The 26,818-nt window shown below is 40.8% G+C and overlaps 1 protein-coding gene across 4 annotated transcripts in view; it reads right to left on the bottom strand.

The window, feature by feature from the left end:
* The window catches only part of LRCH1 (leucine rich repeats and calponin homology domain containing 1), a 219,951-nt gene that overhangs the window by 6,360 nt on the left and 186,773 nt on the right, over nucleotides 1–26,818 (bottom strand). For 2 of the 4 annotated variants that reach the window (XM_066235025.1, XM_066235027.1), the window contains 3 exons: nucleotides 22,403–22,512; nucleotides 19,296–19,433; nucleotides 16,009–16,086 (listed from right to left, as the gene is read on the bottom strand). In XM_066235025.1, coding sequence (XP_066091122.1) covers nucleotides 16,009–16,086; nucleotides 19,296–19,433; nucleotides 22,403–22,512 — 326 coding nt within the window. Of the gene's footprint in view, nucleotides 1–4,461; nucleotides 5,166–16,008; nucleotides 16,087–19,295; nucleotides 19,434–22,402; nucleotides 22,513–26,818 lie in introns of those variants that run through there. The other 2 variants (XM_066235024.1, XM_066235026.1) reach the window with 2 other exon arrangements.

The raw sequence follows: 26,818 nt of genomic DNA, 5'->3' as shown, positions 1-26,818 counted from the left end.
GGCTGCCAGAAACGGAGAGAGCAGTGACGACAGGACCGGGAGGCCATTCTCCATCACAGTGGCGGCCACAGAGGAGGGACTACCTGCTGTGAGCTAGAGGTGGGGTAAGGTGGGAAAGGAACTGCTGTAGATCTATAGCTGGGTGAGAAATAGCAGGAAAGGGCCACCTCACTTTGTATATCACGGACTTAAAGCTGAGATAGTTGTACATGACACTTACTTGAAATGCATTTAAAATTCAGTGTTAGAGGACCTGACGGCGTCCCTTGAGAATACGGCAGCACCCGGTTCTAGGACACCCATGAACTTCTTTCGTTGTTTCTTTGCAAAAACAGTCATGGAGTACTATCTTGCACACAAATAATGCTTCTGACCCCCCTGGAGAACTCATGCCTTGTCCCTTCTCTCCAGTGGTGAAGTCACTGAGGTTCATGCACATCCCCTCCCCCACCCGTCTTCTGAACCACAGCCGACAGGGCTAGAAGGGCAGGCTGCCTGTCAAGACTAAACGCCTAACTTCGACTTCCTGCCGGCCCCTTCCTGCAAGCCCGGCACTAATGCTGCAGATCTTCATTGGTTGTTTATTTATGGCAACCTTGTAAAACAGTTATAATACCTTTATTTTACAGACAAAAACAAAGACAAACAAACAAAAAACCCCGAGATGCAGACAGTTTAAGTAACTTCCTTGCAGTCACACAGCTCGTACTCCCAAATAGCTACACGGCTCCTTCCAGGCCAACTGCTGGACAAAATGAAGTCACTCATATCAGCATATCTCATCTCGTCCAGTCTGCTTCTAAAATGTAATTCCTGGTACTAAATTGATGGAAACTTGAAGTAAAATGGTCTACAGTATTTTAAGATAAGAGAGTGTCATGTTCCTGCTCTGCCACAGGAGCACATGGAGGGCCAGTTCCTTCCAATGCAACATAGCGACCACATCAAACTCTTCTGACACACAGACATCTTGTTGCTCTTCATCGGATTCTCTGCTTTCCTGCCATGCTGCCTTCTAGGCCTTCCAACACTTCATTGCCAAACACATCTGCCCCTTCTCTCACCTTCTTCAGCCACAACATATCCCCTTCCTCTGACCACTTCTACAAGTCTCTTAGGTCACAGTGTAAACAGCCCAGTTCTTGGGGGCTTCAAGAACACCTGCTCAGCCCCCTCATTAAGGTCAGGTCCAGAATCTGGTACCTGATATTACAGGTCCTTATCACAATGAGTTCCTCTTTATTTGTCCACTAGATCAAGGATCCACAAACTACAGCTTGCTGGCCAATCTAGCCCCTAACCTGTTTTTGTAAGTAAAGGTTTAGGCCCTGGCCGGTTGGCTCAGTGGTAGAGTGACGGCCCAGTGTGTGGAAGTCCCAGGTTTGATTCCCAGCCAGGGCACACAGGAGAAGCACCCATCTGCTTCTCCACCCTTCCCCCTCTCCTTTCTCTCTATCTTTCTCTTCCCCTCCTGCAGCCAAGGCTCCACTGGGGTGAGGTTGGCCCGGGTGCTGAGGATGGCTCCATGGCCTCCGCCTCAGGCACTAGAATGGCTCCAGTTGCAACAGAGCAATTCCCTAGATGGGCAGAGCATCGCCCCCTGGTGGGCATGCCAGGTGGATCCCCATTGGGTGCATGCAGGAATCTGTCTCTCTGCCTCCCCACGTCTTACTTCAGAAAAAAAAAAAAGTTTTATTAACAACGCAAGCAGGCCTATTCATTTACAAGTCGTCTACAGCTGCTTTCACACTGCAACAGCATAGTCAGAACAGAACCTGCACGGCCTGCAAAGACAAAAATATTTAGCACTTCACAGAAAAAGTTTGCCAACTCCTGGTCTAGTGTGTAGCTTTCTGGGACAAAGTCATGTGTCATAGTCACCATTTTATACTCAAGACCTACCATGGGGCCTCACACAAAGAATGCTTCTTCCATATTTGTGTGATGAATAAAGGAACACAGCATAAACAAAATTGTGGTGAAAATCCAAAGAACTAGACCCTGATAGTCAAAGAAGGGGAAAAAGCAGACATCTACATAGGATTGTTTATTGAGAACTGACTTCAAAATCTGAAGCCTAATTTAAAGAAAAAAAAAAAAATCTCCTAAATAAAATAATTAAAATATTTTTTTCACCTAATCTGAAGTAACTTCAGTTTCCTGAGATTTAAATCCATTGACCATTACCTTTACCCGGAAGATGAAACAACTTCCGCTTGCTGACTTGCTGCCAGCACGACAGGGGTACGGGTCACAGAGAGACAGTCCAACCACCACGGACCAAACCTAATTCCTTACACATGGCGTCAGGGTAGCCAGTGCCTTTACTTCTCTACTCTCACTGATGAAATTCCAACTGAATCATTTTACTTTGGGGTTCTGCAGGGCCCCCTTTTCCCTAGCCTCAATTCACAAGTGTCTCCCCCAGGGGACAGTAAGCTGCATACGAAACACACATCCATAAAGAGACAGAACTAGTTAATCATACGTTGTGGCAATCCTGACACTTTCTCTGTCAAATAGGTCATTCTACTTAAAAAAGAAAATGTAAATAAATTCTTGGTTCTTTTTTTCAGGTACTAGAAAGAAGTACTGAAAAAATGATCTTTCTTGTCAGAGGAAGGAGATTTAGTAGGCCGTATACATCACACAACTAACTCCCTAACCACCTTGCAGATGGCGAGTGGGTCAGCCAAGCACCCCCGCCACACGGCAATGGCAGCACCGCGCTAGCATAGGAGCTGGTATATGGGCACCCTGGAGAAGAACCATCCGCAGGCTTAATATTCGGAATAGAAATTAATGGTCTGACAACGGGCAAGACAGTTCATTCCAAGTTTTGCCTAAAGGGCTAAATTAACTGTGTGCTGCTAGCTGCCATATTATTTGATGAAAAAAATACCATCCGACAGATCCCAAGGGAAGCAGCCCAGCCGAGTACAGATACAAGAATGACAAGAGAAACGAAAGTGTGCCCAGACAATAGACACCAGAATTGAAATCTGAACGCAGCTAGAGAACAATGAGATCAAGTCAACACAGAAAATTAATTCCGACCTCACATGATTGGTCTACTCAGTTTTTATTGATAAAATGTTCTTTCAGGTGGCCACCCAGTGAGTCATCTCTCTTCTCCCTCTTTGCCCCTCCATAAAAAAGGGGGAAAAAACAAGAACAAAAACCCCCTGAAGACTGATGGTCATGAACGAGAGCCTCGAAGCACCGCAGGGCTGGAAGGAAACGCTAACCACTTCTCTGCGTGTGCACAAATAAACGCACCCGTGGGCCGATAAAAACTTGGAATAATGCCCAAAACGTGTTTATTAGGCAACTTATGGCTCAGGGTGTTTGTCAGATATTGTACACGGGATTTATGATTACAGATTTAAGAATACATGATAGCACCAAAGGCAATTCAGTATATCTGCAGGTTATCTACACACAACTGAGGCTAATTCAGTAACGTCCACATACCCTGTATTTCACCAACCAACACAAAATCAGAAGGAAAAGGCTCAGTTAACTCAGATATTATCATGTAAAGAATGTTTCCTGTTAGAAAATCTGAGCTGATTTAGCAACAAAGAATCTTTATAAATATATTCTTCTAATGGGTGGGTTTTTCTATATTCTCAGGTAGCCTGGATTCATGGAAATGTTCATAAAAATACAATTATTATCTTAGTAGCCATCTATGAAGACCACCTGCATCTCTTTGAATCACAAATTTATCTCAAGGAAGTTAATCAGCTCCCCAATTTAATAAATAGTACTTGGCAACCAGGAGTAGACTGAAAAATAGGGTCTCCTCACGTTAGAAAAAGACATCCCAGAATCAGGAATATCTTGGCCTAGATAATATTCTGTTGGTTTTATCTTTTAATTACAAACTGCCCACACTGCTCCAAAGCAGATATAATTAATATACATATAATCCTTTAAGCTTACTTAAAAATAAAAGCAGCTTGCTAACAAAGGTTCAATGGAAATTTCAACTTATTAGAGAAATTACATTCGTCAGAAATAAGAGCAATTTCATTATTAGCTCCTGCCACAGTAACACAAGCCCCAGGAGCGAGAATGCTCCATGACTCGGGGTGTTATTTGAAAACAGTCATATCTGTAACATTCTAGACCTGCTGTTAAGATGGCATGTAGCAAAAGCCAAAACGACCTATTTCATTATTTAAAAATAGAAATCTCTTCTGGAAAAATGCTTTTCTAAGAGCCTACAGAAGCTGACAAGGAGTAAGAAGTAAACATCTATGGGCACTGGTGTGCAAGCATATCTTCCCAGTGGCACTCGTACAGAGATGGCTGCTTCCTTCCCCGGTACCCCACTGCGCAGCTGTCCCAAGCAGCAGGACCGAAGTGGGCGCCACCCTCCCCAGAGCCCCTCACAGCTCCTGCAGTAGGAAACAGGGAGGAATCCAACTGAACAGCCAGCAAAGCAGTCATTCTCCAGGTGGTATTTTTCAGCTTGGCCAACAGCGCTTTTGCTAAAGAGTTTTATAGACCAAATTGGGTCAAAATGCTGGGTGTCTGTCTTCCCTGCAAGGGAAGGGCAAGTCCCTCTGCAGCTCCACTGCCCAGTCCTGAACTAGGTTTGATTGGACTTAAACAAAACCTCTTCCCCTGCCCCGGGCGGTGAGGCTGCGGGGAGAGGAAGAGTCGGTGCAGAGCCCTGCTGCTGGCACTATGTGAATACGGAAGCACAAGGCATGAGGACATGTTGTCGTCACCGTCTTTCGGTTTAAGTGAGGAGTTACTTAACGGGACTGCATTCTATAAAGTTTGTGCTTTTGGAAAATCCGACTTGTAAGTGTTCAACTTCACAGCTCGAGAGACTACTGAAGAGGTAACAGGGACGGAAGTTTGCAAGGCAAAGACTCAAGGGAGAAAGGACCCTGCGATGGAGCAGGGCAACAGAGCAGAGCGCTTGGATGCACATGCAGACGTTATGCGGACAGGGCATTCCAGCGGTAAGCGATATAGATCAGCACTATAAAGAGACTATGGACAAGACAGAAGCTTATAAGGTCCCGGGAGCGAAGGGCAGAAGTTGGTTGTGGGGGTTTCTCCCCGAGTGCCAGCAGAGTGTCAACAGTCTTTCGAATGTGATGAAAATCCAACTGCAGGATGTCATACGGAGAGCAGAGGTCAGCCTATTCCGAGGGCAGCCATTAGAACAGAAAGAGACAGTGCATACAATTAAAAATACACAGAAGAACAGCTGGAAAGAAGCACACATTTTTAGTTACTGGCAAATGGCAAGAGTAACCACTTATTTCAGACAGGTATGACCCGTCCCACCATCAAAGACTCTCAAACTTTATCCCAAAAGAAAAGTAGCACACCCAACATATTTTATGCAAATAGAACAAAGAACTCCTTCACCCACAATCTCACTATTGAGGAATAGAAAGTTCTGCCATTTATATATCATTCTGGCATTCAACAGTTTTGATATTCAAGTGGTATCGTATGCTCACCAATGGCATAAAAATAAGACTTTTTCACTTGGGACATTTAGGTCTTAACCTTATTAACAACAAAAAAATGTATATATATACATATATATAAACTTACGAGTTTAATCCCCACTTCTCCTCATTGTTCTCTTAATGTACTTTTCTTACCATGAGTGTTGAAGAATGACTACAAAGCTTTTAACACAGACAGCTAACTTATTTTCCTTTTAGGATTAGTCATAAACTCTGAGGAATGCTAATTCTAACTGTATCCCTACATGTGTCAAAAAGTACATTAAATTTAATGTTTTCTGCAACTACACATAAACCAAAAATCTTGAGATTTCTTAGAGATGAGGTTATAATAAAAGTACATTCCCACACAGGGTTATTTTGTAATAGGCATGGGGTGGATGGGACACAGCTCTCCATGAAAGCTGTGTCTGCCTTACAATCACCATATAAGGAGGCAGAGCCCTTTATCAACTAAATGCAGAAATAAGAGGCTCATTCTTTTGACTTGAACTCCACATGTCTGTTACTGTCAGGAAGCAAACAAGTTTTATGATACATTGAATTCCTGAACCAGAATGACAATTTAAAATTGACAGTGATTACAATTGATATGTCCATATAGGAAAAGTAGTTTTGTGTCTGAATTAAACAAGGATTGAAAATATTTGTGATATACTTTATAAATGCAGCTTTATTTCTAAATTAAAGCATTTAAAATATAATAGTATATGTTGTATAACATGCTTTGATACCATATTGCCCTTTGTTTTAGCCTCATCGCTCAGCAGATGTAAATCACTGAGCAGCTGAAAGATGATTTTAAGGTAGAGATTTTTGGCATGCTTGTATTCTCTGAAGTTATCTTGATGCCCTCAGGTAAGGAGAAATACTACATTATTAAGCTGGTTGAATAAGATTAAAGACATTCTCATCTTATTTTAATTTATGAAAGTAGAGATACCCAACACAATTTTTTAAAGATAATATGTTATATCTATTCAGATTGTATCTTTTCTCAGTAGATTTTGAAAAATCAAACTGCCGCTATTATTTTCCCAAGAAATAAAACATCTACACACAGATAGGATTTCACTAGAGACGCTAATCAAAGATGAACAGATGGGGAAATATCTAAGACACAAAGTTTTCCACTGCAATACCAGTGAAATCCGAGCAAAGCAGACATAAGATACAAGGCATCTCTAAACTAAAATGTGGTTTCACAAAAGTGGTACGTCCAGGTTAAAAGCAGATCATTCTACCTCCAGTATATGTTTCAATAATTTCCCCAAACCCTTTGAAAAATGTCTGTCCGGTCTGCTTCCCAGCAGCTCCATCAGAGCACTCAAGCCAGGTCGCCTTTGCAGCTTTAAGTGCGCCTGTTCAGTAGCACCCTCCTCACGCGGTGGGCAACGGGCCATTTGTTGTATCCTGGCGACAATTTCATGATGCCACAGATTCTGGGCTTAACTCAGACCAACAGTTCATGGTGATTTGATTAAATTAAACTGTGATCTCTAAAGGAAAACGCATGGGTCTTAGACTGTTAGGCAAAAGTCTGAGTCACCCTAATGTGTGGAGGGTGGACTGCTGTGGCCCTCTGAGAGCCCCTGAGTGTACCAGACATCGGAATCCTCTGCAAGGACGCCACCAGGGGACCCAGGGCTGGACATGCTAGGGGGACCTGGGAGCCTTCCGACCCTGTCCTTCCCAAACTTCAGTCTTCATGAGAGGCATTTAGAGATAATACTTTTTTCTTCCTTAAAATTAAAATAAGAAAATACTAAAAAAGATGGACATTTTAAGGAGGCAATACTTCACCATGTATCTACACAGCATTAGTAATTACTGCAAAGGCATTTGGAAAACAGTGAATATACTGAGTCCCATGAGGCAAATGCAGCTGCTAATTCTAATGGTGGTGAACAGAAATCACATTGGCCAGAGGAGTAGTGGAGTCTCTCAGAGGCAGCACTCACTCAGTGTGTAACTGAGATTAGTATCAAAGACAGGCACTGGTTCCCCAAATACTGTGCACACAGACAGAAACATAGATGGATCTGGCAAAGGTCTAGTTTACAGATTTTCTGAGTATAAGCAAGTCTAATTTCTAGGAAATTTAGAGTATATTCAACTTATTCAAAAATGTTAATTTTTTAAGGCTAAAATATCATAGTGCAAAAATATTGATGATCATCCTGAAAATTTACAGCTCTGATTGACAAAATGTAATTTGTCAGAAAGAAGAGTGAGGTCAGAAAGGGTTTCTGGAGTTTTTTCCAAATATATGAGAACTAACTGCCAATTTTATAAGCTTAGAAGATGGGTCTAATATTAATATTGGTGAGCTAATTTACCTAGAAATGAAATTTAAAACTTTTTGAAGATACTGTTCCTAAAATGTTTCTTCTCAATCATGCACTTATCTAAGGCTGTCAGATGACTGACAGGTGACCCTGCCACCAGAAGACACACAGTGGTGAACACATGCTACCGATAAGAAATGTGACTGACTTTACAATGTAGACCAGTGTCTACACTGGTTCTTTTTAATAAATTACAAATTTTAAAAATTGTATTAAAAAATAATAAATGTGCTGATCTGCACCTGATTATCCAACCTCAGCATTAACTGATGTACATGAAAAATTAAAATCAATCTTATAAAAAGAATCTCACCCTCCTGCCCCCAAAGTGCTTATTAGCTATGATTTAAATTAAAACCAAAGTCACTCACTTGGGGAAAACGGGCATAAAGCTCAAAGAGGATAAGGAACTCACTTCTATTCTCAAGGAACAACAGAAAATACACTTCAATTTATAAAATGTCTTTTAACAAAAAGCTGCAGATCAGTTACATGTCTCATTTCCTAAACTCACAACAGGTGTAAAGTAGGAAAAAGGTTACTGTTAATTTTAAATACCGTATTTCCCCATGTATAAGACACACCTTTCCCCAAAAAATCCGGGGTCTAAAAACTGGGTGTGTCTTATATAGTGGTTGTAGATGTTTTTACTTGCATTTCCGGCTTTTTTGCGCAGAGCCAAGGAGTTGTATAAATTTCATGATAAATAAAACTTGAGCCCGACCAGGTGGTGGCACAGTGGATAGAGCCTCAGACTGGGACATGGAGGACCCAAGTTCAAAACCCCAAGGTCACCGACTTGAGCATGGGCTCATCAGGCTTGAGTATGGGCTCACCAGCTTGAGCACAGGGTCACTGGCTTGAGCGTGGGATCCTAGATGTGACTCCATGATCGCTAGCTTGAGCCCAAAAATTGCTGGCTTGAAGCCCAAAGTTGCTGGCTTGTGCCCAAGATCGCTGGCTTGAGCAAGGGGTCACTAGCTCTGCTGTAGCCTCCACAATCAAGGCACATATGAGAAAGCAATCAGTGAAAAACTAAGGTACTGCAATGAAGAATTGATGCTTCTCATCTCTCTCTCTTCCTGTCTATTTCTATCTGTCCCTCTGTCTCTGTCAAAAAAAAACAAAACAAAAAAAAAGAAACTTGAGTTCAATAACTTTATGTAATACTTTTCAAATTTCGGGCCCCAAACTTAAGGTGTGCCTTATACATGGGAGTGTCTTATACATGAAGAAATACGGTAGAACTCATCAGTCTTATACATGGGGAACTACAGTAGATCTCATTATAGAAGGCAATAACATGCAAGTATGAATATAAGACTCAGCCATAATTCTGCTTATATCAATGCAATCATTGTGAGCATCTGAACGTACTTTAGGATTTTATTTTTAACTCTGTTTGGCTGATGCAAAAGCTGCAGGACACTAAGTGACCTATCCTTGTGGACACAGAATGAAAACCTTCCACTTGCAACAGACCACAGGGGCCCTTGGGCTCTGTGCTTCCCGGGCAGGCAGTAGAGGACAGGATGACCAAGGTGTCTGTCACCATCAACAGAGGGGCTGCCCTCAATCCTCTTCTCTGCTTTCTCTCTGGAAACAATGATAAATATGAAGGACTACAAAGCTAGAAAACAAAGTACATTTCTAGTCTAAGTTTCCTCCTCACTTCTAAAGAGGGCAAGTCAGTTAAATTAAGGAAGCATCTTGCTCCTTAAAGAGGTCTGAGGTCAAAGCTATTTATTTAAAATTAAGTAGAAAACTTTCCCCAGTGAACCTAATAATTATCTACTTTTTAATATTTTCGATTTTCACAAATCAGAGATTTATCTCAACCAGAGTCAATGCTACAAGAGCCCTAAATTTGGATCTATCTGGTAACATCCAACAGCCAACCAGAAAGCCCCTATATCAAGCTAAGAGGCCAGGAGTGGCCAAGCTGACTCAGAAAAGGCTAAGGAAGCCTCAGTATGTCCATAAAGACCCCATGACCTTCAGGCTTAACTGGAGTCAGATTCTTGGGTGAAACAAAAACTATTTCCTGAAGAATTAGGAAACCCATTGAAGGTAGGTTTTTTTGTTTGTTTGGGTTTTTTTTGTATTTTTCTGAAGCTGGAAACGGGGATAGACAGTCAGACAAACTCCCGCATGCGCCCGACCGGGATCCACCCAGCACGCCCACCAGGGGGCGATGCTCTGCCCCTCCAGGGCGTCGCTCTGTCACGACCAGAGCCACTCTAGCACCTGGGGCAGAGGCCACAGAGCCATCCCCAGCGCCCAGGCCATCTTTGCTCCAATGGAGCCTTAGCTGTGGGAGGGGAAGAGAGAGAGAGAGAGGAAGGAGAGGGGGAGGGGTGGAGAAGCAGATGGGCGCTTCTCCTGTGTGCCCTGGCCGGGAATCGAACCTGGGACTTCTGCACGCCAGGCCAATGCTCTACCACTGAGCCAATCGGCCAGGGCCGAAGGTAGGTTTTTTATCAAAACCAAGTTGAAGCTTGCACCAGCAGTCACAGACAATTGCTAAGTCTGACCAATGGCCCCAAGACTACCAGGGGCAATGGGATAATCCCAGCAACGTCACCCTGTCCCCAGCTTTTCCAGGGTGTCATGATGTGTGACTCCGGCACTTCTGCGGCTAAGCAGCTGGTGAGGGAGGGAAGCAATGACGGAGCTGTAGGCGGCACCTGAGCTCCTGTGGGGCATCCGAGCTCAAAGGAACCTTGGGGTCCAGTGGTTTTCAAACTATGTTCATCAATAGAACATTTTTCCCTCCTAAAGGAAAACTTCAAGCTGGAAATTTAACATATTTCATAGGCAAAAGACACCGCTCTGGCTGAAACAAGGGGCAGGAGTGACTTATAGATTCCTGCCTGGATTTCCCTCACACCCTGTTGCCCAGTCAAAGGACACAGCGGCTCTGGGGAACAAGAGGGCCTCTGTGCTGGAAAGAGGGTGTTCTTCATGTTCACAGACCCAGATTCAAACACCAGCTCTGTTGCTTAACAGCTCTGAGTACAACTTAGGAAATTATTTAACCTCTCTGGACCTCAGTTTCATCAATGTATGGTAATACAATATTTTACATCAAATCCTCAACAGTGATATATAATTTTATTAACCAATGTCACCCCAATATGTTTAATTTAAAAAATTTAGAAAATAAAGTGATTTTTTAAAAATTCTGCCTAATGAAGAAGTCCTCAACAGAGAGCATTTGAGATGATACATTTAGACGTTCTCAGTAAAAGGTTAACTACTCCTAGTTCTAAGGGGTTTGTCCCAGGGCACATAACGAGTGATCAGCACAGGTGGGGCTAATTAACCCCAAACCTTGTGCCTTCCCTTTCTCTGCTCACAGATAGACTTCATTCTCCCTTCTTCCAGGTTAGGCTCCTTCAGTTTGTGACACTTTAGTTGGGGAACTGGCCCCAAACAGAAACCCAAAACCAAAACCAAAACCCAAGGAATGGGCAGCAGATAGGGAAGTGTCTTGTGAGATAACCATCTGAAGAAATACTGCCTCCTACACTGAAAATAAAACTGGCCAGAAAGTACGATTTCCAGTCCATTTTCAATGATCTCTGCTTGCCATTCTCATGAACAAACCTCTTTCTCAACTCAGGCCTGCTGTCACGCTAACACAATTTCTCTAGAACTCAATCACCAACTTCCTTCTGTGACATCACCTCCTTTCTACCTGTGCTGTCCACTGTTCCAGTCCTGAGCTTCCTGACGCTGGGCTGAGGTTCATGGGTATAGATCCAGACTTATTCCAATGTCACAATTAACAGAGGTCTCGAGTGCCCTTACTTTTCTATACTCTAACCTGCAAATAACTAGGTTGCTTACACGGTGCAACTGTGAATGCCGCCAACTTGAAAATACCAGGTTTCAAGGTAAGCCACACCAGAACCCCCCTACTAAGCAAACAATAAAATGATTCACAAACCTTGACCAACCCCAAGGCAGATACCTGGGAATGTGTCCATGAGGACTTCTAAAAAAATACTATTAACTACAACTGGAACAATTTTTAAATTGTTTCCATCTCATTGAATTACTTTATATGTAATATGTAACTAAATCTACTCAGTGACCACATTCCACCCATGTGAACAATTATATAAACTGCCAACCCTGACTTTGGCTTGTGTTTAAGCTGCAATTCTGCTACAAATGGCAGCAAAGTCAGCTTAAAACACACCCGTGACTTTGCAGTTTCTGTAGATGATGTATTATTGTCAATTAGACATTTAGTTTAAAAAATTCAGAATTCAAGCCTCACTGGTGGTGGCCCAGTGGATATCCCATTAACCTGGGACACTGGTTTGAGCACAGGCTCGCCAGCTTGACGCAGGATCACTGACATGATCCCATGGCCGCTGGCTTGAGCTGAGCAAGGAGTCACTGGCATTGTGCGAGCACCCTCATGTCCCTATCAAGGCACGTATGAGAAGCAATCGATGAAGAACGAAAGTGATGCAACCACAAATTGATGCTTCTCATCTCACTCGCTTCCTGTCTTCTGTCTGTCTCAAAAAAACCAAAAGAAACAAACAAAAAAACCAGAATTCAAGATCTCTGTGACTTATGGGTGTAAGTTATGAATAGAGAAGGAAGTCGAAAAAGTTTGCAAATTAGGAGGAATTAACTGTTTGTTGCTGGGAAGTCAATGAATATTTCTTACCCAAATAATAAGTCTGAAGAAAATAAGAAAATGTAATGTTTTTAGGTAACAGTCTTTTTATATTATTTACTTATTTTTAAATTAAATTTATTGGGGTGACATTGGCTTCTAAAGTTATATAGGTTTCAAGTATACAATTCTATAATACATCACCTGTATATCTGTATATTCTATTGTGTATTCACCACCCAAAGTCAAGTCTTCTTCCATCACCATAGACAGAGTCGACCCCATTTACTCTGTACTCTCTTCCCACCCCCTTCCTTCTGGTAACCACCATACTGTTGTCTGTTTACCCATTTTTGTTTTTATTGTTTGTTCATTTGTTGCTTTCAGCTTTATGTCCCATATATGAGTGAAACCATATAGCTCTTCACTTTTTCTAACTTATTTCACTTAGCATGCTATGTTGTTGCAAATGGCAGTATTTCATCTTTTCTCACAGTATTCCGTTGTACCACATCTTCTATATCCAATCACCTACTGAAGGACACTTTGGGTTGTTTCCACATTTTGGCCACCGTGAGTTATGCTGCAGCGAACATATGGGTGCAGATATCTTTGCCAAGTGTTTCAGGTAGATATGCAGAAGAGGAGTTGCTGGGTCATATGATAACTCTACTCTTAATTTTTTGAGAAACTTTGATACTGTTTCCCATAGTGCCTGTACCACTTTATATTCCTATTAGCAATGAATGAAGTTCCTTTTTCTCCACAACCTCTCCAACACTTGTTATTAATTGTCCATTGATAATAGCTATTCTAACAGGTATTTCATCATAATTTTCATTTATATTTCTCTAATAGCTAATGAAGCTGAGCATCTTTTCATATATCTGTTGGCGATTTGCATGTTTTCTTGGAAGAAGTGTCTGTTCAAGGCCTGTGCCCATTTTTTAATTGGATTGTTTGTTTGGTGTTGAGTTGCATTAGTTCTTTATATATTTTGAGTATTAACCCCTTCTTGAAGCTGCTATTTACAAATGCCTTCTCCCATTCAGTTGGCTGCCTTTTTGTTTTGTTGTCAGTTTCATTTGCTAGGCACAAGCTGTTAAGTTTGATACAGTCCCATTCATTTATTTTTGCCTTTAAGGTCAAATTCATAACATCCTCTCTAAGACCAAGGTCCACAAGTTTAGTACTTGTTTTTGTCTATGTAATTTATTGTTTCAGACCTTATATTTAGGTCTTTGATCCATTTTGAGTTAACTTTATTTATAGTGTAAATCAACTGTAGTATGTCACATATACACTCAAAACATCCACCCTCTTCACCAGTGAAATGTAAATATCTATGTGGAAGTTTGTCATTCTACCCTCCCCCAACTCAGTATCATACTCCTAATGATATATTTCCTTAGTCCCAGTAACTTACTCCTCATTCATCCCGCAGGAGATGAGAATACACTCCTCTGAGTGTACAGGAAGATCTGTCCGTTGCCTTCCTATGCCAATTCTTGGCTTTCCACGAGAACATTATTTTCTTCTTTTAACATATCTTGTTAAAGAAGTTTAACTACTAACTAAAACTAACCAACCAACTTTTTTCTAGTAGTAATGAACTTAATGTAACTCTAGTCACCAGTAAAACATGATTGGAATATCCATCAAGGTGAATATATGTGTATATATATATACACACACATACACAACACAAACTTAAAAGTTATCTCAAATCTTAAAAAAAACTTTTTTTCAAAAATGGTCTAAGTGAGATACTAAGAAAAAGTCATTTACTCCTTGTAATTCTTCTCAGGAATTATGAGTTACCTATTAGTGTTAGAGGCATAATTCAGAAAGTATTATAAATTTTTCTCTGCATTGTTATTATTTCCATTTGCTCACCTTAAAAGGAAATTGTAATTATCAATCTTTACAGTAAGTGATAGCATGCATTTCCATTTCATTTAGTATTACCATAAGGCTAGAGAACTTGGATGAGTTTAAAAACATCACAGAGGATTAAGTCATAACTCATTAGAGCTTTCTAGCACAGACACAAATAATTTACCATCTGACATGGTATGATAGTTTTGATTCACACATGGGAAATCTTATTAGCCCATGACAACATATAATTATTTTAAAAGGTATGCGTATAAAAATTTTCACAAATATCTTAAGCCAAGACTGCATATACAGTATTAAAATGTACACATACTATACAGACACACAGATTAACATTGTTGAAAGACAATTGATCGCAGACATTTAATCTATATAATAAAAATGACACTCTTGGTAAGCTTCTTTTTCTTGACATAACAGCTCTGACTTAAAGATGCTATAGTAATTATTTTTCTTCAAATAAGATTTGAAGCCCACCCCTAACCCCTTACCAAACTATAAAGGGAGGAAGGAAGGAAGGAAGGGAGGGAGGGAGGGAGGGAGGGAGGGGGGGAGGGAGGGAGGGGGGGAGAGAGGGAGGGAGGGAGGGAAGGAAGAAGGAAAGAATGGAGGAAGGAACGGGAAAAAGAACAGAGGAAGGGAGGGAGACAGGCAAGCCTTTCTCAATTTCAATAACTAACTCCTATCACTGAGTAAAATGTAATTTGTTCACACACTCAAAAACAGTATCTCACGATAGAGCCTTTAGTCACTTTATCACTGGAACATTAGAAAATGTTATTCCAGAAGAAATGACAAGAAATAGAATTTCTGTCCACTTCTGTTTATCACAATGATGATCCATTTCTCAATTTACTCCTATATTCTGAGTGGATTGGCTTTTGTCTCCCTAAGAAATCATCTAATGTTATATACTAATAACAAAGTCTTGAACAGCCCTGAAGTAGCTGAGGCTGGGGCTTAGCTCCTGAGAAAGAAACGTAACAAACTAGCGTTGGGCTGGCCACAGCCACTTGCCAAGGGGTCTACAGCAGACCAAAGGGGAAAAGGTAAATGCCAACAGTTAACAGAGTATAAGGCAACATACAACTATTATTATTCATGATAATGATTGAATAATAATAATTAATATTTAATGCTGGCTATTTTGATTCACATACCCAAAACGCAACTATCTGGAATGAAAATCAGCAAATTAGTTGTCAACCGCAGCTTCCCTCTGCTTCAGTTTTGGACAAGGAAAACCATCAGCTCCAGAAGTCTCCCCTCCCCGATGGAGCCCGACTGAAGGCTCACTGGAGCCTCAGCACTTTGTGCTCTTGGAGTAGAAAATCAAGCAAACTAATGTTTTTTTCAAGCTTGTAATTACACACTTATCTCAAAACCTTAAAGAAATCATATTCCTCATCTCACAATTGACCATACTGCTTTAAGACATTTTTATTTCATTACAATAGAGAAATTTAAACTAAAATTATATACTACTTACTTAATATTGTTCTTTTAGAAAGACTGAGATAAAAAGTATGTACAAAATTGTGTATCTGTTCAGTGGGATCAAACACATATTAAATAAAATCTTTACTAAAACATGGTTATTTGGACAAGTTTAAGTTACCTCTGGTACTCCTAATTTTCGGCATGCTTCCAAAAAGTTTTCCACGTTTCTTCTGCATTTGGCCATGCTAAGCTTTGGCTGTAAATGCAAATATGCAGAAATAATGAATTATTAAAAGAGAAACAACTCTAATAATATATTATACTTTAAACTTTCTAAATGATACAAATAATACATGTTTACTGAAGAAAAGAAATATATAAACAAATAGAGAACACTAAAATCTTATCTATCCGGAAACGTCCACCTAGAGATAAGAACTATTATTAGTTTGGATTATACATTTCCAGACATTGTATACATACATGTCTGTGTTACAAAGACATTAGTACTCACAAACACACATACATACATGAAAATTTTTATGGGGCCATACTCTTGTGTAACCTACTTTAGTTCGCCTAAAAATACACCATTAGCATCACCTTTTCCTATCGGCAAATATATTTCTATATGAAGGTTTAAATTCACCACGCCAATTAATCTCCTTCCCATTAAAGCAATGAATTAATTAGAGAGGCAATATCAAAATACATGGTCCTGAACAAAGTGGATGTCAAGGACTTAACTGAGCCTCTCACAATAGAGCTGATCTTGACTACGTGACCTCTAAGGTGTGGCATGGATAACAGGTATATCTTTCATTCACACTTTTTAATTTTTACATGGGAAGTTTTAAAAGCTTTACTGCTAAGTTTTAATATTCTACAATTTGTTCTTTTAAACAAAAAGACAAGAAGCATGAATGACTCCAACAGTCCAGATGTAGAAGCAATGTTTTATAAAGACTGACCTTATCCTATTAACAGCAAGTGACAGTGAAGTACTTATTCCATTTTTTCAGGGGCCCACACCAATCTGCATAAAGCTAAATTTGTACAGTATTTATTAATAAAAGGGACTTCCTCTATCCTACTCCCTGAAAAGGAAGGAAGGAAGGAAGGAAGGAAGGAAGGAAGGAAGGAAGGAAGGGAGGGAGGGAGGGAGGGAGGGAGGGAGGAGGGAGGGAGGGAGGGAGGAGGGAGGGAGGGAGGAGGGAGGGAGGGAGGGAAGCAGGCTGGCTTTCAGGTGGAACAATTTAATTTGTAAGCTAAGCAAGATATTCTCCACATCAGCTAGAAAGGAAATGGTGTCCTCCAACACAAGGCCTACAAAGATAGGCCCAGACGCTGCTCGGTAGTTTTGCTCACCCCAGCACATCATAGGAATAAACTACCACATTTAGCCTCATGCAAAGAGAAGGAACAGAAATGGGTAAGCATGCCGGGGATATCAGATGACTAGGTCCTGGCACAGCACACAGGGCAGTTCATCACAATGAGATGCTAATGTCCGTGTCTCTGACCCTCTGGGCCCATTATCTTCTTTTGTCTACTTATAAATTAGGAGGTTCTGTTCTGAAACTCCAAGATGCTTGACACATTCAAAATAATTAGGTCAACCCAGTCAAGTCAATGAAAGTGGGTCACAAGCTACATAAAGAAAATTTTTCCAACTTTGGAAGTGAAGGAGGGCCCATTCTAAGATTTTGCCTCATTTCAGTTAGAAAAGTACTTGCTACAAATACAACGGTTCAAAGAATCAAAAATTATACAAATCACAAACAATGGAATATCAATGGTTAGCTCACCAAATTGTTGAAGACCGAGAAAATCCATTTCAAGAGACTCTCAGCACACTGACAATAATAGTGACCCTATTTACCACTGCATTCCCTTAGCTTGGCATAAAACATGGATTGATTTCCTCAATGAAAAGTTAGAATGCTTAATGTTGTCAATCAGGTTTGTAGAAAGGCACAAAGGTAGAAATGGGACACCCATGACTGATCAAGGGTTTACTGTGTCTCAGACTCTATTTGGTGCTAAGGATGCACCTGTGAATGTGAAGGACACAATCCTCATGGTTACTTAGTCTAGCTCAAAATATTAACAAGTTCAAGAAAATGATAGGGCCCTGGCTAGGTAGCTTAAGTTGGTTAGAGTGTTGGCCCCATACGCCAAGGTTGAGGGTTCAATCCCTGGTCAGGGAACATAACAGAATCACCCAATGAATGCATAAATAAGTGGAACAACAAATTGATATTTTCTCTTTGTCTCAAAATCAATTAAAAAAAAAGAAAATTATAATGTAGTATATGGTATAGGTCTTAGGGAAAAGCAAATTGAGTTAGAAGTTAAATGACTTTCCCAAAGACATACAACTTATGAGTAGATCTGAAATTTGAATCTAAACTCTGCATTCTTAGCCCCTACTCTTTTTCCTGCTTCATCTAAAGAACAGCAAATACTGTAGTGTGGATAGAAATTCTTTCTTCTCGCCTGACCAGGCAGTGGCGCAGTGGATAGTGCGCCGGATTGTGATGTGGAGGACCCAGGTTCGAGACCCCGAGGTTGCCAGCTTGAGCGCAGGCTCATCTGGTTTGAGCAAGGATCACCAGCTTGAGCCCAAAGTCGCTGGCTCGAGCAAGGGGTCACTCGCTCTGCTGTAGCCCCCCAGTCAAGGCACATATGAGAAAGCAATCAATGAACTAATAAGGAGCCGCAATGAAGAATTGATGTTTCTCATCTCCCCCTTCCTGTCTGCCTGCTCCTATCTGTCTCTCTCTCTGACTCTGTCTCTGCCACAAAAAAAAAAAAAAAAAAAAAGAAATTCTTTCTTCTCTACTTGTCTGAACTCTATACACAGGCCTCAAAGACAATCTTATCCCTGATTTCTCCACACTCATCTGACTGACGATAAAAGTAACTCTGTAGCTTCTGGATGGTAACATACTCTGTGATATACAGGAGGAGGCTCAACATACCAGCCTTATCCCCCCTGCAGAGGAGATGAGGATTTTTAGGGCATTAACGGAGTCTTACTTAGCCTCACATTCTCCATTACCCCCCCAGCACCCCCAAGGTGCCTCTGAGCACTGTGAAGGATTAAAAAATTGTTGAATTAACAACTGCTGATCAACCTCTGGCTTGACAGCACCTATTGCCCTTTCACACAGAACCCACATCTTTTCAGAGCCAATGAATAATTTCTTAAATGTGATTTTCTCTATATTTGAAATAAATTCCCTTTGTCACTTACATATTTATTTTAAGTATTCTCCCTTTTTCACAGTGAAAATGTTGCTTCCTTCGAAGCGACTCCTTTCTGCTCTTCTAGTGGTTTGGACACAAAAGAGAGGATTTGAGGAAGGTTCTGGTGACCTCATCCGCATCTTTAGCCAGCAGCACTCTCCCCAGAGTTAGTTTTCTGGGAAAATTAGTTTCCCGTTACGTGGTGTTACTTACAACTGCTGGTGAGGGGACGTGGATGCTCGCCACGGACCGCGGGCGGATGTGGTTGACCAGATGGCAGAGGACGACACCGTCCATGAGTGCAGCCCCCAAGTCTTCGTGCAGGCTGACCTTGAGTCTCATCTCGATGCTCTGTGGGGGAACAGCAGGACACTCTGGTCAGCGACAGACACATATACAGTGGTGTGCTCATACAGCCTAGGTGTGTAAGAGGCTGCACCATCTAGGCTTGTGTAAGTGCATCTACGATGTTTACAAAGTGATGAATCACCTGAAGACACATGTCTCAGAATATATCCCCACTGTTAAGTGGCACACGACTGTACATGAGATGCTCACAGTTCAAAAACAACTTCAGTGCAGAAAGAATGCCAGACGCCAAACTGTTCCCAATGATTGTCTCTGAGTGGTAGAATAAGAAATGGTTTATTTTTCTTTTGCATTTCTCTGTGTTCTCTTATTCTCCAATCAAGAGTATTTTGTATTATCTTTTCAATTAAAATTTATTTTTTTTACAAAAGGTGACAACCAAAGGATTTCTAAAAGAATGTAGCATTTTTAATCAATAAACTGAATCACCAACTACAGTTGATGCTTCTCATCTCTCTTTCTCGTTTGTCTATATCTCTTAAAAAAAATGTAGCATTTTCCCTGAAGAATGAATACAAATGTAAATAGATACATGATTAATAATATAAACCTCATAAGATGATAATTGCATATTCAAATTGGAGGCCAAGCAGTAATAAATTTTCTTTTGTAATTTGGAAAAAAATTTTAAATGAGAATTTGATACACAGCTCCAAAAACATTATAGGGGTTTTGATGCCATTTGTAAAAAAAATACTGGAAGTTTCATATTGAATTATAGGACGAAATATACTGCTCTACCTAAGGCAGCTAGAGGTAGATTTAAAAGAGGATACAAACTGTTCTTTTCTTTTCCCTGTTTTTTTAGGCAAAAAAGTGGTCAAACATTAGCCATGGTCTCTACCATCAGAGCTTAAAATCTTCAATGTTACCTGGCACAAAACTTCATCCTTGGTAGGAACTCATTATGTCCATTAAATTGGTGGTTTTAACATTATTAACATCAGACTGGTTGACAAAGCGGTGGCTAAAAACCACTGCATGACTGATTAAAATTCTGAGCAGTTTGGGACACAGAGTGAGGATAACCACAGGGTCTATAACCTTTATATAAATAACATCAGGGTGGCTAACTTTCATGGACTGGCACTGATTTGTGGTCCAGCAGTTGAAACTACTGCAATAAATAACTGATTAAAAAGTTCTGACCAGCCCCGGCTGGCTGGCTCAGCATCGGTAGAGCATCGGCCCAGCGTGTGAATGTCCTGGGTTCGATTCCCAGTCAGGGCACAAAGGAGAAGCCCATCTGCTTCTCCACCCTCCCTCCCCCTCTCTCTCTTCTCCTCCCATCCTGCAGCCATGGCTCGATTAGAGCAACTTGGCCCCAGGTGCTGAAGACGGCTCCACGGCCTCTGTCTCAGGTGCTAAGAAAATGGATCCAGTTGCATCGGTGTAAGGGCCCCAGATGAGCAGAGCATCACCCCTAGCGGGCGTGCCGGGTAGATCCCGGTCAGGCTGCATGTGCAAGTCTGCCTCTGTTCATCTGTCTTAACCGGGTGGATCCTGGTCAGGCTGCATGTGAAGTCTGTCTCTGTTCATCTGTCTTAACCGGGTAGATCCTGGTCAGGCTGCATGTGCAAGTCTGCCTCTGTTCATCTGTCTTAAAAAAATTTTTTTTAAAAAGTTCTATTTTGGGTTATAAAGTGAGGATAACTATAAATATCTTTAAACTAATGAAATATTATCATTAAGCCCTGGCCGGTTGGCTCAGTGGTAGAGCGTCGGCCTAGCGTGCGGAGGACCAGGGCACACAGGAGAAGCGCCCATTTGCTTCTCCACTCCTCCGCCGCGCCTTCCTGTCTCTCTCTTCCCCTCCGGCAGCCAAGGCTCCATTGGAGCAAAGATGGTCCAGGCACTGGGGATGGCTCTGTGGCCTCTGCCTCAGGCGCTAGAGTGGCTCTGGTGGCAACATGGCGACGCCCAGGAGGGGCAGAGCATCACCCCCTGGTGGGCAGAGCGTCGCCCCCTGGTGGGCGTGCCGGGTGGATCCCGGTCGGGTGCATGCAGGAGTCTGTCTGACTGTCTCTCCCCGTTTCCAGCTTCAGAAAAATGCCAAAAAAAAAAAAAAAAAAAAAAAAGAAATATTATCATTAAGTAAATAAATAGCAGTGCATTGTTTTAAAATGTACCTGAATTGAAATAATACTAGCTTTATACATGTGCATTAAGTAGTTCTACTTACATGTCTCTCATATTACTCACAAAACCATACTAAGGTAGACTGGAACTAATTTTTTTTAAGATTTTATTTATTAATTTTATGGCAGGGGGTGAGAAGTATCAACTCCTAGTTGCTTCACTTTAGTTGTTTATTGATTGCTTGTCGTATGTGCCTTGACCGAGCAAGCCCAGGGTTTCCAACTGGAGACTTCAACATTATAGGTCTATGCTCTATCCACTGTGCTACCACAGTTCAGGCGGATTATTTTAATACATGAAGAAACTGACACTCAGAGATGTTGAGAGACTTGACCAATATCAAACAGTCAGTAGGTGACCTGGCTAGATTTGAAACTAGTGTGTTCACAGTGCTTTAAAATCTCTTTTTAAAAATTATAGTTGACCCTTGACCAACACAAGGTTGAACTGTGTGGGCCCACTTATATGCAAATTTTTCCCAATAAATATATTATACTACTGTAAGTATACTTTCTCTTCCTTATGGTTTTCTTAATAATATTTTTTTCTCTAGCTTACTTTGTTTTGGGAATACAGTAAATAATACATGTAACATACTAAATATGTGTTAATTAATTGTTGATGTTACCAGTAATGCTTCTGGTCAACAAGTAGTAGTTAAGTTTTTGTAGAGTCAAAAGTCATATTCAAATTTTTGACTGCTTTGTGGAGGGGTGATGGTGCCCCTGACCACCAGGTTGGTCAGTAGTCAACGATATAGAATGCTGCTGCAATTCTGCAAATTATTGTTCACTTCTATATTTCTTGGGTACCTCACGGAGTTGCTCCACAAGTTCTTTTTCTTCTCTCATTTGTTCCATTTTCCTCCGAATTGTAAACTGTGGGTCTATAGATTCCAAATTTCTCTGAGGTCTTAGAAACACTGTAACAGAAAGGGGGGAAAAGCCTTTATGGAGTGTCTAGTATAGGTTGTCAAAACACTATTCATATTTAAATTAAGCAAATGGGTTTTCTTATTTATCCAAAATAATTCATTTACCACTCACAAAAACAATGGTAGAAGTGCGACTTCACATGAAAGCGTGATTTAAATATTCTAAAGAAGATTGTATTTTATAATTATACTGGGTTGTATGGACTACCGGAAACTGTCGTTTTTAATGACAATAAACTAAATCCAGGGAAGAGCCTGGGTCACCCTTGGAACCAGTCCAGGCCATCTCTCTGAAAGATGTCTCCTTTCTCCATTAACTCTCCTTTCTCCATGAACTCTTCCCTCTCATTTTTCCAATGCTTTCATTCTAAGTTTTCATTCACCCTCGAGGTTTTGCAGTCTATTCATTCAACTCAGAGAAATCTGTTTCAAATGAGAAGTCTCTATTTAAAAGAAGCACAGGGTAATGTTTTGTTGGCTAACACTCCCATACACTTGGGTTAATAACTAAGTATTGTTCCACAGGATCACACAGTTGGGTGTGGAACAGAAAAATTCTGCTTCTCTTGGGTCACTGACAGCGTATCCAAAAAGTTAGTTCTTTTGAGATGAGCACCTTTTTCAGAAAAGTTGGCAAGATCAGAGGAAGATCATCCTTGGCTTCAGATCCTTAAAATTACAACCTCCAAGAATAGCAACTAACGGCGGTGCTCCCTCCGAAAGTAGTTAAGCATCTGACTACAGAAAAAAGCTATGCTCCAAAGCTCAGAAGGATAGCATCCTTGAAAGACTAATAAAGAGGGTACAACATACTCTACACATAGCAGAGCGACTATAGCAAGAGTGTTTATCAGGATACAAAGCGTTTTATTAGGATACAAAAGCCCTGGGCAGATTTAAAGTTGAATTCTTTTCTCACTTGAGATTTTTATCTTATTAAGACAGGCTCACAAGAGGGGCAAAGAGCTGGCCAGAGCCGCATCTGGCTCCCATCAGACTGTGTGTGTGTGTGGGGGGGGGGGGGGGGGGGGGGGGGGGTCAGGAAACCCTTCAGGGAATTCTGGACAGAGAACTCCAATTTTAAAAATCAAAACAAGGTAGAAGTTTGTATTAGCATGATGCAATTCTAGTAATCTCATCCACCATAATGAAATAATGTAGAACAAGGTTATGCAACTTTTATTATGACAAACGTTTCCTATGGGCCACTTTAAGAGCTATTTTCAATTTATTAGTATTTTTTAGGTTAAATATGGTTGACAAATACACTTCAAATAAAAAAACCTCGAGTCCACTCCATCAAATCTATGATTCCATGCTCACTTAACCTTGTCATTTTAATCTCGAATTGTATCTCTGGACCAAACCATCTTAAAAAATGACTTGCATTATACTTCTCATGTCTCATTATTTTCTTTATAAATCAGTTCTAAAATATTTGAATCAGGATTCTGATGCTCTATGGAAAACTGAAAATTGCCACATCTTAGTAAACCCTTGACTTAAGAGTTAAAGGAGAAGATGCCTTCCGGAACCTTGGCGAGGAGTGAGTCTGGGCTCGAACCTCCGCCTCAGGACACCCAGGGAGGCCCGCGCACAGAGACCCAAAGCCATGTCAACAAAGGGCTGTCACCAAGGCCCATGAAAACCTACCTCGCAGGAAGTGAGACCAATTATTTCAAAAACAAAGGCAAGACCACCAAAGGAAGAAGGGCAGAGTAACCCAGCAGGGAGAAATAAATGAGTTCACAGAGCCAAGGAAAATGAAGGAAAGTCTGATGAAGTAGGAAGCATCGAAGAAATCATAAATGCATTAAACCTACCCACACACCACACTGAGTCCACCGAAAAACGTGCAACCATGTAAACACAGCAACTGGAAGGGATACATATTAAAATGTAGAATCTAGAAATAATGCACTCCCCTAAGAAAAGTCAAATTTACCAAGAAAAAAAAAAAAGCCAAGGAATGCAGAGAGAATTGAATAATATACAAACTAGCCAGCAGGTGGCGCCCCAACACTGTTTAAATAAATCTAATGTTTGGAGCAGGGGTCCCCAGACTTTTTACACAGGGGGCCAGTTCACCGTCCCTCAGACCGTTGGAGGGCCGGACTATAAAAAAAACTATGAACAAATCCCTATGCACACTGCACATATCTTATTTTAAAGTAAAAAAACAAAACGGGAACAAATACAATATTTAAAATAACAAACAAGTAAATTTAAATCAACAAACTGACCAGTATTTCAATGGGAACTATGCTCCTCCACTGACCACCTATGAAAAAGGTGCCCCTTCCAGAAGTGCGGCGGGGGCCAGATAAATGGCCTCGGGGCCGCATGTGGCCCGTGGGCCGTAGTTTGGGGACCCCTGGTTTGGAGGATTTATTTTCCTTTGTCTTTTTTTTTTTTTTTCTGGGAGCAATCTTACATAATATTGTGTTTAATATTTTCAATATATTTCTATTGGCAGGTTTTACTCTGAATATGAAGCTATCAGGAAGTCAAACTACCGTGAGCTTCTGTTTAATAGCACACAATTCAAGTATCTTTGCCCTACGAGAGCCTCGTGTGAGATAATGAGATATGCAGTGGTTTTAATTTCCTGGCATCACTGTTGCTTTTCATTTTAAATTCCTGTGCATCTTAGTACTAAATGCACGCTTGGGTGTTTGCTTTATGATGTTAATTAATCACAAAATTTTAAAACCTGTTTGAATTTTGTTTTAAATAAACATTTCAAATGTACATAAAATTATTGGAAGCCATGACTATACTACTACTAGTTTTTGAAATAGATTAATTATTGTGGAATATATAAGAATTTAAAACAAAGTCTTTAGGCTTGACCGGTAGTGGTGCAGTGGACAGAGCGTCAAACTGGGACGCTGAGGTCCCAGATTCGAAACCTCAAGGTTGCCGGCTTCAGCGTGGACTCCATCGATATGATCCCATGGTCACTGGCTTGAGCAATGGGTCACTGGCTCAGTTGGAGCCCCCAGTCACGGCAGGTATGAGAATCAATCAATGAACAACTAAAGTGTCATAACTATGAGTTGATGCTTCTCATCTCCCTCCTTTCCTGTCTCTCTCTTTTGCTAAAAAAATAAAATAAAACAAATCTGCAGAATGCATAAGTATTGTACTTGCTTATATTTCTGGGGCTGTTTGACAGAATAACTTGAATTGGGATGATTCTGATAGCTATGATTATATTACTCAGTTTTTCGTTCTGTTTTGTTTTGTTTTTCTTTCATGTTATATTTAAATAACAAACACAATGACCAAATTGATCTATGGAAGAATTATTCTGGTTTTCCTTAACTTCATATCACTAAATTTTTAAAAGTCACTTACTTAAATTCAGGGTAATAAAAGTTTAACTTGAGGCTACAAGACAATAGTGAGAGCCACATTATTAGCATCTGTTATGCAAATCAAATGCCACCCTAGTGGTTTAAGTATAAAGAAGATGAAAAAGAGCCTGCCTGACCTGTGGTGGCCCAGTGGATGGAGCTTCGACCCGGAATGTTGAGGTAGCCTGTTTGAAACCCCAGGTGTGCCCGGTCAGAGCACATACAAGAAGCAATCAATCAAAAACTAAAATGAATGAACTGTGAGTTGATGCTTCTCTTTTTCTCTCCCTCTCCCGCTAAAATCAATAAATAAAAATGTTAAAAAAAAGAAGAGTGGCAAAATAGCAGAGTGAGTGTGTGTACGAGTGTGTGTGTGTGTGTGTGTGCACAACTACACGTCTAAGGGGTAAGGCAGGGACAGGGAGGCAGGTGATTTAAGATGCAAAAAGAATAAGTCCTGCTTAACTGTTCAGTTACTACCTGCCAAATAACATTCAAAGAAGGAAAAGATGGTTTGCTCATATTTGTAATTATCCAGCAGAAGAAACACAAATGTTTAAGCAAAGATCCTGCAGGAAATGGTGAATATGCTTATGAAGACTATTAACTTCATCTTTGCAGATACAGGTCACAGTCCACTGATGTCTCCACTACCGCTCTGTCCTCCTTCACTCCTCCTCATCCGCATCCTGGATCTGACAGGGGTCCCTCTCCTGCAAACGTGCACTACTCTTTACCTGCGTCCCTCTCCTGGTGCGCATCGTTTTCTATTTTACTGTATAAATCCGTTTCTCTCCATCACGGCTCTGTAACGGTGTGGGTCTGCTTCAAATTTGTACCTCTACCCCTGGCCTCACAAAGCAGTTTTTGTTAAATGAATAAATGCAAGAAGTGTTTCAAAAAGTCCCTCATTCAGAGAGCACTCTATTTGGAGG

Source organism: Saccopteryx bilineata, chromosome 6 (genome assembly GCF_036850765.1).
Source record: "Saccopteryx bilineata isolate mSacBil1 chromosome 6, mSacBil1_pri_phased_curated, whole genome shotgun sequence".
Lineage (NCBI taxonomy): Eukaryota > Metazoa > Chordata > Mammalia > Chiroptera > Emballonuridae > Saccopteryx > Saccopteryx bilineata.
This window is presented reverse-complemented; position numbering and strand designations above follow the sequence as displayed.